Raw genomic sequence first — 13,672 nt, forward strand, 5'->3', positions numbered from 1 at the left:
GTTTAATTTGATAAAAAAAATTACACAAGTGATTTGACATATAAAAACTATCAAATCAAACTGCACAACACCACTGAGAAAACATAAGCTAGATCTCAGGATAAATTTATAAAAAGAATTATTTTTCAAAAATAAACACATGGCATTATTCTCACAAAGTTGTCTCACTAATTAATATGATCTGGAGATGCAATTAAATGTGAATGAAATATAAAAAAAAAGAAAAGGAAACCCACAAGAGAAGCCTATGTTGCGTTAAATATATTGCTGTTATGAGAAGTTGATTTGGTTACTATTAGAGATTGTTTAATTTTACAGGATACCAAAAATAAATAAATAAGCTGACTCACTGGAAGCCAACAGGAAAGCCGCGATGGCGCTTGCCAGGAATCCGAGGACAACACACGCGGCTGCACGTGCGTGCGCAGTTTATGTAAATCAGCAGAAATTACAGGCCACAATAATAATAAAATAAAGCAGTGAAAATGCCAAATTGTAAAATTACACAAATATCGAAGGGCAAGCCAACGAGGCAAGAAAGAAACAGAAGTATCCGCGCCTATATATACGTATAACTACCGAGAAACCTCCCACCCACTCTCTCTCTCTCTCTCTCTCTTCCGTTTTAACTCTCTCTATCAGCACCTTGCAGTAGAGAGAGAAAACACAGCGCGTCTGACAGTTCACGCAGATAGAGTGTGATTCACATAGAAAGAGTGAGCATTTGTAAGCCATTACTGCATCTGGGAAAGAAAGCTAGACTGATAGATGATCTCTCGCCTTCTCCACTGATTTCGTCTCAAAAACCGTTCTATCTCCTTGTTGTTTCTTTTTTGTTCTCTCTGTTTCAGTTCAGTAGAGAAATTAAAGTGAGGAATCGGAAGGGATGGAGCTAAGTAAGGTGACTTTGGAGATATTCTCCAAACTTGAGCAGAAGTGGCTCTACCAGTGCGAAGGCAAGAAGACGCGAATTCTCAGCATTGATGGAGGCGGAACCACCGGTGTTGTCACCGGAGCCGCCTTGATGCACCTCGAGGACCAGATCCGTGCTAAGACCGGAGACTCTCAGTCTCGCATCGTTGATTTCTTCGACATCATTGCCGGTACCGGATTCGGAGCTCTCTTGGCCGCAATGCTCACTGCCGACGACGGTAACGGCCGTCCTCTTTACACTGCTAGGGAGGCTGTCAAATTCCTTGAGGAGAAACACTCCGAGCTGCTCAAGGCCAAGCATGCCGGAGTTTTTGGCCGGCGGAGGAGGTTTTCTGGTAGGAGCATTGAGAAGGCGTTGAAGGAGGCGCTGAGGAGAGAAGACGGTAAGGTGCTGACGTTGAGGGACACCTGCAAGCCTCTTTTGGTTCCTTGCTTTGATCTGAATAGCTCCGCGCCATTTGTTTTCTCCAGAGCCGACGCGTTGGAGTCGCCGAGTTACGACTTCGAACTCTGGAAGGTGTGTCGTGCTACGTCAGCGACTCCGTCCATGTTCAAGCCGTTTAATCTAACTTCCGTCGACGGAAAAACCTCCTGCTTGGCCATCGACGGAGGCCTGGTCATGAACAATCCCTCCGCCGCCGCCGTCACTCACGTACTGCATAACAAACGTGACTTCCCCTCCGTTCACGGCGTCGAAGACCTCTTAGTACTTTCATTAGGTAACGGCCCGTTAAACAACTCTTCTCACCTCAAACCCCGTCAAAGCCGTGACTGTTCAACGTCTTCAGTCGTCAACATCGTCCTTGACGGAGTCTCCGAGACCGTCGATCAAATGCTCGGCAATGCCTTCTGCTGGAATCGTACGGACTACGTTAGGATTCAGGTAATTAGATCTCGTCGAGATAGCAGTAATACAAACTGTACTTGGCGTTACTTACTTAGCGGAGTGATTAACGACGTTAAATGCGCAGGCTAACGGTTTTCCGACGGGCGAAGTGGCGGCTAACGTGGAAGTTGTGTTGAAAGAGAGGGCCGTGGAATCGCTGCCGTTTGGCGGGAAACGCTTGCTGATGGAGACTAATGGACAGAGAATCGAAAGCTTAGTGCAACGACTCGTTGCTTCGGGAAAGAGCAGCCTACCACCAAGTCCTTGCAAGGAGACCGCCGTTACTACTCTTGCTAACAGCCGTTAGCTTTGTCTTTTCTTCCCCTCCCCTTTTTTTCAGTTAACCCTTGTTCTGTCAAATATCTAAAATAATAGTAACTAGTGATCTGGTCACCATTTTCTCTCTCTCTCTCTCTCTCTCTCTCTCTCTCTCTCTCTCCCACACTCACACAAACACTCGTTCATCCTCAACTAACGAGGAACTTTGTCAATGCTTGTTTAATTATAAACTAAGGCTTAGTGAGTGAGTCATTTCTCCCACTTACAGTTGTATGCCATATATATAGTAATATAACAACCTACAATGTTACCAAAAATAAATAAATAAATAAATAAAAAGAATCACTGTGTGAACGTATAGTATAGTGATGTTTTTATCACATCGGTTCGTTGACGTTATCATATCTTCCTGGTTCTCTTCCAGTCAACAAGACGATGAGGATCGAGGGAGGGATACTCCATTTAATTTATTGGTAAAAATGTAAAACCACCTTTTATTACTCAGATCATTAAACTAACTCAATTGAGTTAAAATAACTCTTTTTTCGTTTCTCTGTCCAATCGCAATAAGAATGAGTCTATTCTTCTATAATGTCGAGTAATAGATAGTACAATTCTTCCCTTGTTGCACTTTCCATACACGTGACTAGAATCGCCTCCAGGACTGAAAATTTGCTTAAAGAGTATAGACAAGCCATAGTGACAAGAATTCCTTAATTTGGGCAAACAGATTTTACCACTGATGTCAATCAATTGGCAATATACACTACTATAAAAATAACCCACCCACCCCCCCCCCCCAAAAAAAAAAAAAAAAGAAAAGGAAACCAACAAATTCCTCCCGGCGTTGCAATTATATCACTTTCTGCCCCCCCCAGCAGACCTCTGAACTTTCTGCCACTTATTTCGGTTGGTACGTTTGGTAGATGAGAAAGTGTACCCCCTTCCCTTGTCTTTCCCTCTGTTCTTTCTCTAGCCTTTTTGACAAATAGCGCAACACTGCAGCGCCAAAATTTTAATGGCACAAGTTAGGTAGAATATGCCCTCCTCCTCCTCCTTCTCCTTCTCCTCCTCCTCCTCCCTGTATTATCTTGGTCGGATGGTAATGACATTAGGTAAGACAGTACTTACAGCTTATAACAAGTGTTGTTTTCCCAATTAAGGTTTTGGCCCCTTGCTCCCCCACCACGCTGGTTTGATGCGTACCCCCCGTCGTGGCTTGCGTATATATATATCCAAGTTATTATTAGTATCCTGTGCTTTTCATATTAATTAATTACCGCCTCTCCAAGCAATTTCCCTTCCAGATTAGAATAGCATGGAGTCGAGTGAATGAATCTTGATAAATATTATTATTCCTACACAATTCTTCCCAAAGTTGTGTGCCTTTTTTTCCCCTTTTTTTTTTTAACTTTTTACTATAAATGAGGTATAAACAGTATATTTAATAATATATATATACAGATTAACTTTTCATATTTAAAAATGTATTTTTGGACGATTATATTTATGCATATAAAACATTGAAATTACGAGTTTTTTTAATCATTATTAATTAAAAATAAAAAAAATCAATGAATAATAAACGTGTTTTTATATACCAATTTGGGATGCACAAAACATTCAACCTAAACTGAGGCCATATTTCTTAAGTACGGATATAGAATTTACACACTCTCTTCCCAACATTTATAAAAGTTAAAGGTAGAGATAATTAATTACCTCTAAAAAGTAAAACCTACGTTTGTAATAATAGTACTAATTAAATAATCCATTATTGTAACTACGATTAAAGTAAAATCTCAAGGCCACTCACATTTATACAAGTAGCAACTTAGCCTTGGTGGCTACACCCCAACTTTAGAATTGAGAACGAGTATTATTGCGGCACCAAACATTCTAAGGTGTTTATTGCCTTGCTAATGCCTCTATGCCCCAGTGGTGGCGGCTTGCCTCTGGCTGCATCAAAAACTCCATTCATCTAACTGTTGGGCCTTTTAGGGCTATATATTTATGGTGATATTTACCAGGAATATGCTTGGGGGACCTCCCCACATAATTGCATCTTTTGAACCCAACTGCAATATTATGTGGGACTCTTCCCAAAGAAATTTAAAATGTTGCCCTAAACAAAAACCATAATGCATGTTAGTTACTCCTTGGACCAGCAATGATTAATTATTGCTTCCAACTTTTTGGTATGTGGGTACAATGTGAAATAGTAATTCTATAAAAAATCTTGTGCGAAAATGACATAATGGATTTACATTGTCCTTATACCATTATTTTGGTTATAATTTCTCGCTAAAGAATATGATAAAATTAGTCCAAGGTATGTGCAAGAAAAATAGGTCAAAGTGTCCTTTTATTACAAATAACATCGTTCTAAGAGTCTCTCAACATAGAGTGATTTAACATAAATAAAAAAAAAACTAACAATTGAGTCGAACCAAACTAAATTATCCAATTATCCATTTAATTAATCAAATTTTTATAAGTATCAACTAAGATTTTTCTAATTGAACTTGTCGGCCCAACTTAAGTTTGCTAGGATACAAGGTTTGGTTCTATTGTAGTGTTTGCATTAATAATGGTATATGAGAATACAAAGTCATAATGATAAACCCTAATAAAGCAAATCACATTAATAACTATATAGTGAGGCATATATGTCTCTATATGGTCATGACTTGATTATCACCTTAAATTTTAAGCAAGTGACATTCTTGAAACCCCAATTTATACTAATTGTGATCAATACCTAAGTGAACAATTGAAATTTTCATTTATGTGAAAGCATTTATTAATGACCCCAACAACAGCAATGATTAAATCTTGAGTTAGTTGTTAAACCAATATCTATTCTGATCTAATTAAGTCCCTCTAAGCTGTCTTGATTTTGGATCAAGTAAAGTTAGACTTGGAATTATAAGATAATGTTTTTTATGCTGGTGAAAACCCACAACTTGTAACCTCTATTCACTTGCTTAGACTAACTAATTACACTTCAAAATGTCGACACCAACTTAGTCCAATTATTACCCCCAATTAAGATCGGTTTAAATTTTCAAAATTTAATAAAGATAAAAGAATCATTCAAATCATTAAAGTGTCTCTAATATTTAGCTCTAAGTATGTATAAACTGTGTTCGCATCCAGATTTATCTAGAAAATACATCAAGGAGAAGATCATCTGTCTTTGAAAATTAATCATACAAACTTCGAACACCTCAGGGGAATATAAAAAGAACTCGTTCAAATCATATTCAGACCAAAAACTACTCCAATCCCTGAAACCCTAGCATGCACTGCTGATTAGTCTCAAAATCTGATATTAACTTGTGGCAGGAGCACAGTAATATTAATCATCTGGACCATTCTGGTTAATTATCACAATGTTTCACCCTTTGCCACAAAAAGAAAAGGGCGCAGTAGTGGCAACACAGTAAAAGTAAGATTCTATTCTGATTTCTACAGAGAAGGCTCAAAGCTGTAGTAGTAGTGTCTTAACACTTTAAATAATGATGCTTAAGAACTAATAAAGACCAAAAAGCTTAAGAGAGCGTGGTCTCTTTCTCATTAAGCACCCTTTTTCCCCCTTGCCTCATTGCTTTCTTGTCCATGCTTATTTTTAGGGCGCGTTTGGTTCTGCTTTTCATAAAGTGGATTCACTTGCCTTGCTCTATTTAATAGTACTTTTCTCGCAAGCCAAACGAACGCTTCCTTGACGTGACCAGCAATGAAACATTATTAATAATATATATATATATCTCTTTAATCTTTCTTTAATAACTAAAACTTTATGTTAAAATAAGAAACATAAAGAGATATTCTTAAGAATTCCAATTAAAATTATAAAATCATGGACAGTTTTTTGTCTCTTTGTATAGAAAATTAAAGAAATTGAGTGGTTGGCTTTGCCCCCCACAAAACCACTATTTTCATTAGCAGAGCCACAGTGCCAATTTAAAGTGAGTGTGACCCTAATCAAGTGGTTGGTCCGCTATCCATTCATCTGATGATGACTACGTGATCTCAGAACTCATTTGATTATTACCAAACTGATCATTAGGTAACGTTACATTACATAAATAAATAATTACATAAAATATATTCAATCAGAATGTAGTAAATTCATTTTACTCCATTATTGAAACAAAACCCCAAATTGATAATAAATTTTATTTTGATTCGGTTCTTATTGTTTGAAGAATAGTTATATTTTTACCGAAATTAAAGGGTAGCCAAAAGGAATAAGTTGAGTGAGTAAAAGGACAATAATGCCCATTAATGTGTACAAAAATGGCACAGCATAATGGATTTAAATTTTAATTTTTTAAAATAAATAACATGTTAATGAGTCATATGCAATCAGAATGAAATGGCCAAATACTTCTGGATGAAGTGATTAATTAAGTCACGATAAATTATGATTTGCATCAATAGATTTTGGTTTCGATTCTTTATCTTACGTAATAAAATAAAATATTTATCTGTAATTTATTTTCTCTGTCAAAATTAAGAACACGAGCGACAGGGCCGTGCAAAGACAACCATCTCAAAAATGAAATGGCCAAATTAAAAAAAAAAAAAAAACTGAATAATGTTTATTATGTGTGCTTGATTAGCACCCAAGTCTGCCCCCTTGTTGCTACCAAACCCAGGAGTTGGCTCTTTTAATGTTCGATACGTACAATTCATATATACATATATATATATATTATAAAGTTATAAACATCACTTGTCATGCTTCCTTAAGCTTTTGGTTACCCTAATTACCAAACATAACTACCCACAGGAGAGAGCAACCTCCCAAAAGCTTCGGATTTATAAATAATATAAAATGTATAATATATTAATCTACAAATATAATTAAAAATATCATAATTAAGTATTTAAATAATATATGTCTCAAGTTAATTATTCATTGGAAAATGAATTAATACAATTTATGGGCCGAAAAAGGTGTTTGATTATTAATGGGTCACACACTATTTAATTTGTAAATTAAATTTATATTTTGTTTTTTTACTGAGATTAATTAATTTGGGTAAAAGGTGAAATCTTTCACCTTAAGGGTCTCTCACACATTACCATACGCATGTAAGAGGGGTTAATCACGGTACATGACAGCACACCAAGTAAGAGACACAGCACATGGTGTCCATAAGAATCATCCTCATAAAAAATAAAACTCTCACACTGTGATTGTCATAATTTGAACCTACATCTTATAATACAATTTGCTATCTAAGAATCAATATTTCTACGTCAGTGGGGGCTAAGATTAATTAACTTGAATATATGTAGAGGTAGAGGGTGATGGATTTGACAAATTGAAGGAGGAAGGACACGCCTTGAAGAAAGCATTTATTCTTGCTATCACCCATGCTGTAAGCCTTTGGTAACGCATGATGGTACAATATTTACTTTATATTGATTTTATGAACTACCCGTCACGAGAAACTGCCCCTCCCACTGACTTGGCATCAATAATGATTTGATGGTTTCCTATAATAATTGATAACAAAATTAACTATAAATTAAATAATCAAGGCGCCTCTTAAGTCTTTAACTATACCGACTATTTTTGTTAAATGTTTTTTATGAAAATATAAATCTTAAAGTAAGTCTTTATTAAGTTAAAAAGAATTTAAGTACGTTTTTATGTAATATTAATCCATAAAGGTGTGCAAATAATCAATTCAATTAATATTGATTGAATCGATCAAAATTCATTAATCGATTAAATTAAATTAGAGAGCAAAATCAAATCGAATTGATCGATTAACTTAAAAATCGAAATAAAATGATTAAATTAAAGAAATACAAAAAATAATGAAAAAATTAAAATAACTAATAAAAGAACACATAAAATTGAATAAAACAACGTTGATTTATAAATATCAGAATAATATCATTTAAAAGTTTGGTCTGTTTAATTAATTTGATTATTCTAATCAAAAAATCAAATTCAAAACTGAAAATCAAATTTTTTAAAAGAATTAATCGAATCAAATCGATACCAAAAAAAAAATCAAATTTACAAATTCTGTCAATTTAGTTCGGTTAATTTGGATAAACCGAACTTTGGATAAACCAAACTTTCACTCTCCTCTAATATTAAGAAACCTCTAATATTAAGAAACCTTGTAATGATCTCACAAAATTATAAAAAATCGACTTAATGTTTAATTAAACCTTGCATGTGTTTATGTAATATTATTAAGATCTTATTAATAGCATTAATTATATCTACTATTTAAACAGTTGCAAAACATAATTTAATTCGCAAATTTTGACATTTATCTTCAAATTTGATACAAAATTCGGATATATGGGAGATGATAGTTGCAGTAAGTAGTTGGCTTCAGGAGTACTATAGGAAGGCCTTTGGGTGGCATTCAATTACAGATCTTAGTGGAAGGAATCTAGGCCTTCATGCAATAAATATAAATTAACTTCACAACCTACTCCTCCTTAAACACGGTGTGACACAAAAACCGCCCTCACTTAGTTCCCATTAAATCCTAGAATTTTTTTATTAATATCACTTTAAATAAGATATAAAAAAAATTTCCACCTTCTTATCAAATGCGAAAAGGACATCTCATCTTTTCATGTGTTATTTTATTAGATCTTTTAATTTTTAATATTATATTTATAAATAATTCGGGAAGAGAAAAAGTTTAAGTATACTCGAATTAATTGGATCGAATCAGTCAGAACTTATTAGTTTTGTTTATTTTTTTTTTCTGGCATTGGTTTGATCAGATTATTTTTTCTCAAAAGTTTGATTTTTAATTTTTTGTTGAAAGAATTAAACTAATCAAATTGACCGACCTTTAAAATAATGTTATTTTGATATTTATAAAATAATGTCATTTTTCTTTTATTTTGTGTTCTTTCTATCGAATACTTTAATTTTCTTTAATTTTTTGAGAGTTTTTTTTCTGTTTAATCGATTCAATTCGTTTTATATGATTTGATATCGATTTTTTTTTGTTATCAATTTGTTTAATTTTTTGGATTAATCGATTAGTTTAGTTCAATTTTACTCATTTATCTAATTTAATCGATTAGTGTATTTTAATCAATTCTCCTGTAGATAATGTTTATTATTTGTAACGACCCGATCGAGCGATAGGAAGAACCGGAATAATTTACCTTGATGGGCCTACATGAACTTCCCAGGGGGTCACCCATCCCTGGATTACCCCAGGTCAAGCACGCTTAACTTGGGAGTTCTTTGCCAACATTCAGCCCAAAAGGTATCCAGCTGGTGTTGTTTCATTTCTTACACTATCCTCGATATATTCTAACTTCTCTGGGCTCTCGGGGTATTACATTCTCCCCCCTTAAGCACATGACGTCCTCATCATACGACCTTACAACTGGTCCCAGACCGTCTCTCATTTGGGGCTGCTATCCTAGAAACCTGCCAGAAGCCGCTCCTTGTACAGGCCCTCAAGCCCCGGCGCCACTCCCCGCCCTCATCGGACCGCCTTCGCCAAGGATCGGCTCTGATACCATTTGTAACGACCCGATCGAGCGATAGGAAGAACCGGAACAACTTACCCTGATGGGCCTACACGAACTTCCCAGGGGGTCACCCATCCCTGGATTACCCCAGGTCAAGCACGCTTAACTTGGGAGTTCTTTGCCAACATTCAGCTCAAAAGGTATTCAGCTGGTGTTGTTTCCTTTCTTACACTATCCTCGATATATTCTAACTTCTCTGGGCTCTCGGGGTATTACATTATTATTCTTTAAGGTATAATAAATTTATCTTATTTTCAAATAAGCTATATTTATTGTATATTATTTTTAACTTTTTATTTCTTATTTTTATGGAATAAAATTAAGATCTGTTTAACTGTAGAAAGCATTTTATGAGTTTCAATTTTAATTTTTGGTTGAATAATTGAATTTTCATTAAAACTAATATTTTTTAATTTATACTATAATAGAAAATAGAAAATTTTAATTTTAATATTTTTAAATTATAAAAAATGAATTAAATTTAAAAAGGGAAAATATTTTCTAAATCTAAAAATTGCGATTAATTAAAGGATCGTCAACGAGATCCGAGTCGATCGGACTGGAATCGGGCGCAGGGGGGCGAGACAATCGGGCATGGATCCATCCAGTTCAGGCACACGTGTGAGGCTCTCGCCCTCGCCCGTGTGTGGATCATTTCCGTAAGATCCTGTCCCTCCCATGTCCTCTTTCCCTTAAATACGACGCAGCCATCCCACTCCCTTTCATTTACTTTCTGGGCCCCACTCCCTCACATACAAACAAAACTATTCCCCCAACGCCAACCCCTCCGCCTCACTCTCCTTCTTCCACGTAATATTAATCCCAATAAAAATCTAAAAATAACCATAATAATTAAACAGCTTTGTTCATCAGCTGAATATGTGCAAATACATTTTTATTATTATGAATCAGCAGTCAAAGGCCTGCTTGTGCTTGCTTTGACGGTATTGGATTCTTTTGCCTTTCCTGTCCAAACCGTGGACTCAACGACGGTTTCCCCGGAGCAGGTGGATGCCGCCGCAGCGTCATGGTGTCACGAGATTGGATCCGTAAAATCAAAATTCGACATTTCTCTCTCTCTCTCTAATTAAAACCAAAACTTACAAAATGTCATTAGATTATTATTATTATTATTATTAATTTTGATTAATAGTGATAGTAATAGCAGCAGCATCTGGATACTCCCTAGGCGCCAGCTGTGGGCTAGCCAGCCAGCCAGCCAGCTATCAAGATATGGACCCAATTAATACTGAATTAATTGTGGGGTTAAAACTTAAAAATACTAATTAGCATGCTGACCCTGATTAAAAATACTTATTAAATACTGATCGTAGTAGTATTTAATAAGTGTCCAGCACGTGCAAGTGCAAACCTAGACCAGCATATATCCTAATAAAATCCAAAGCCCAAGAGACATCAGATTCAGCAAAAACAAATTTTCTTAGAATCATCCCATCCCATCCCATCCCATCTCTCCCTGCCTTGCCCCTCATTTTCTCGGCAAAATCAAGATACCCCATGAACGGAACACATACCTTGCCTTGTTCGGAATTGCACGACTTGGATTTTCCCGAGAAACAATCACAGCCTCAACAGTCTCAGTTTTTATCAGACAAAACAAATACTACGCTGGTTAGGTCCTCTGTAGCAACTAGCAAATTGCAGATGCAATTTCGTATCGTTTGCTTTGTATAATGCAAACCGTGAAGTCGTACGTTGTCACGTGGCTGGCTAAGTGGTTCCTTCTATGATATATAATATATATATATATACATAGTTATATTATTATTAGTTTAATGGAGAAAAGACCCACCTGCGGTTACGAGAGGCAACGTTCACAAAGAAGCCCCCCTTGAAGCTTCCCCCCCCCCCCCCCCCCACCCCCCTTCCTTCCCCACAGCAGCGTCGCCAAAGCTCTTATTCTCATTACTTAATTAATTTTATTTATAATTTTGACACTATCCTATTCTTTTGAGTTGAGATGGTAATAAGTCAACTTATTTTAATTTTAAATAAATAATTAGTGCTTGTTTTATTAAATATTTATATAAATTTTATCTATATAACTCAAAATATAAAATATTTCATAACCATTTTACTTATGAATCGTGTATTCCCTAAATAGAGTAGAAAAATTTAGATTTGTCTTTTTCGTCGGGCATGCAGGGGGTGCCCCCTTTCATTTTGTTAATATCAGACAAATGTTATGTTATTTGATGCGGACAACATAAAATTTTCGTAAAAAAATTATATAGAAACATAGAGTTAGGAAGAGTGATGGTATACTGTAAATTGAAGATTTTGAATTTTAATATAAAATTTAGATAATTTATTATCATGTTAAGAGAAACTTAAAACGTAAATGAATTAATAGTATGAATATTCGGACACTAATAGCCTATAAGTGTGAAAGAAACATTCAGATACGAAATATCTAATAAAATTTATTTTTTATCGTTATAAATATTTCCATTGTGTAAATGACTGCAAAGTTTGTTTGTGTGACTCAAACTAGGATTAGTTTCTCATTCGACTTGATATGATTGGGCTTTCTCTCTTAATTTCAGGTGAACCCAAACCCACGTAGGCCCACTTAATTGGGCCAGGCCCAGCTTCCCAATTTAGCCATTCATTGGCCCCAGGGAGCCCACTCCAATATCATTAAGCTTAATGGAAATTTTTTTCCTCTCAATAAAAGAGAAATGAAATGACTATATAATCGTGATCATAAGAATATTCTTCTTTTAAATATTGTTTAATATTATTTATAACTACTATATGTGTAAGCGAGTCCATCACCTTAACTTTATCATAATATTATAAACATTTTACAATCGTCTTTTATGGTCAAATTTATTATCGAAAATAAAGATTAATAAAAAATTAAACAAAATAATATCACATTATATAATAAAATATTCTAAAATTTGATTTATTTCTCATCAACTTATTCAAGTGTTTAATAACTAAAAATAATGTAAAATTATACATTTTATTTAAAAATAAAATGTATTAAATACATTAAAACATTTGTTAATATTATCTATTTTTTATTTACATAAAAAAAAAACAAATCACGTGGTAGCATTAAGTCACTTTTCCAACTTTATAATGAAAGGAAAAGGAACATGTAACGAAGCGTTGATTTTATTTCCTTCCTAATATCTATTAAATTTATTTTTTTTAAATAATTGAAAAGTATCTATAAATGGATTAGATCTAATCCAAATTCATTAGATATAGATTCAGTAATTAATAAATCGATTCAAATTCATTTATAATTAGATTGAACCTACTAGATTCGGATTTTATTAGATTTGGACCAGATTTATAAAATCCATTTTTAACTTTTTTTTATATAATTTTATATATAAAACACACGCATATATATACATGTATTTATGTATACATGAATACAAAAAAAACACAAGTATATATTTATATGTAAATAAACATACACACATATATATAATGTGTATGTGTATATGTAATGAACATATATCCAGAATTGCTTTTTTTTTTTTAATTTTAAAAACTTTAAAGAAAGAATAAATTGAAATAAAATAAAAATTTAATAGTTAAGACAAATTAAAATACGATAACACTATTGCATTTACTAAAATATATAAACGAATTTTTTTTACATAGACGACAACACACGAAGAGAACAAAAATTATGTTTTTAGAAATCTAATAATTGTTCAAAGATACATAAGTACAAACATTTCTTGATAATCAAGAAAATTAATTAATCAGTAGAGTTTGTGTAGCAATTTATCAAAACAGGACAGTCACCAAGATTATATCGTAAGGGTGTTGTAAGATAATAAGATTTTCTGGCTATGGGAGACAGGTGGGCAAAGACATTGCATTGCAAGGGTGTTGTATGATATGGTAATTTACAGGGAGACCGAATCGAATCAGTATGGGATAAGAAGTCTCTATTCTTGTATTAATCCCATACAAAAAACTCTTGAAGCATTCTTCTTCAAACCCGTAGACCATCTTCATTCTCAAGAAAACGCCGGTCAT

The 13,672-nt window shown here is 34.2% G+C and overlaps 1 protein-coding gene across 1 annotated transcript; it reads left to right on the forward strand.

Moving 5' to 3' along the window:
• Positions 1–580: 580 nt before the first annotated feature.
• Positions 581–2,223, forward strand: LOC127787312 (probable inactive patatin-like protein 9). The gene is made up of 2 exons (XM_052315289.1): positions 581–1,816; positions 1,905–2,223. The coding sequence occupies exons 1-2, from the start codon at positions 887–889 to the stop codon at positions 2,124–2,126; spliced, it is 1,152 nt and encodes a 383-aa protein (XP_052171249.1). The 5' UTR covers positions 581–886; the 3' UTR covers positions 2,127–2,223.
• Positions 2,224–13,672: the final 11,449 nt, after the last annotated feature.

Source organism: Diospyros lotus, chromosome 12, assembly GCF_014633365.1.
Source record: "Diospyros lotus cultivar Yz01 chromosome 12, ASM1463336v1, whole genome shotgun sequence".
Taxonomy (NCBI): Eukaryota; Viridiplantae; Streptophyta; class Magnoliopsida; order Ericales; family Ebenaceae; genus Diospyros; species Diospyros lotus.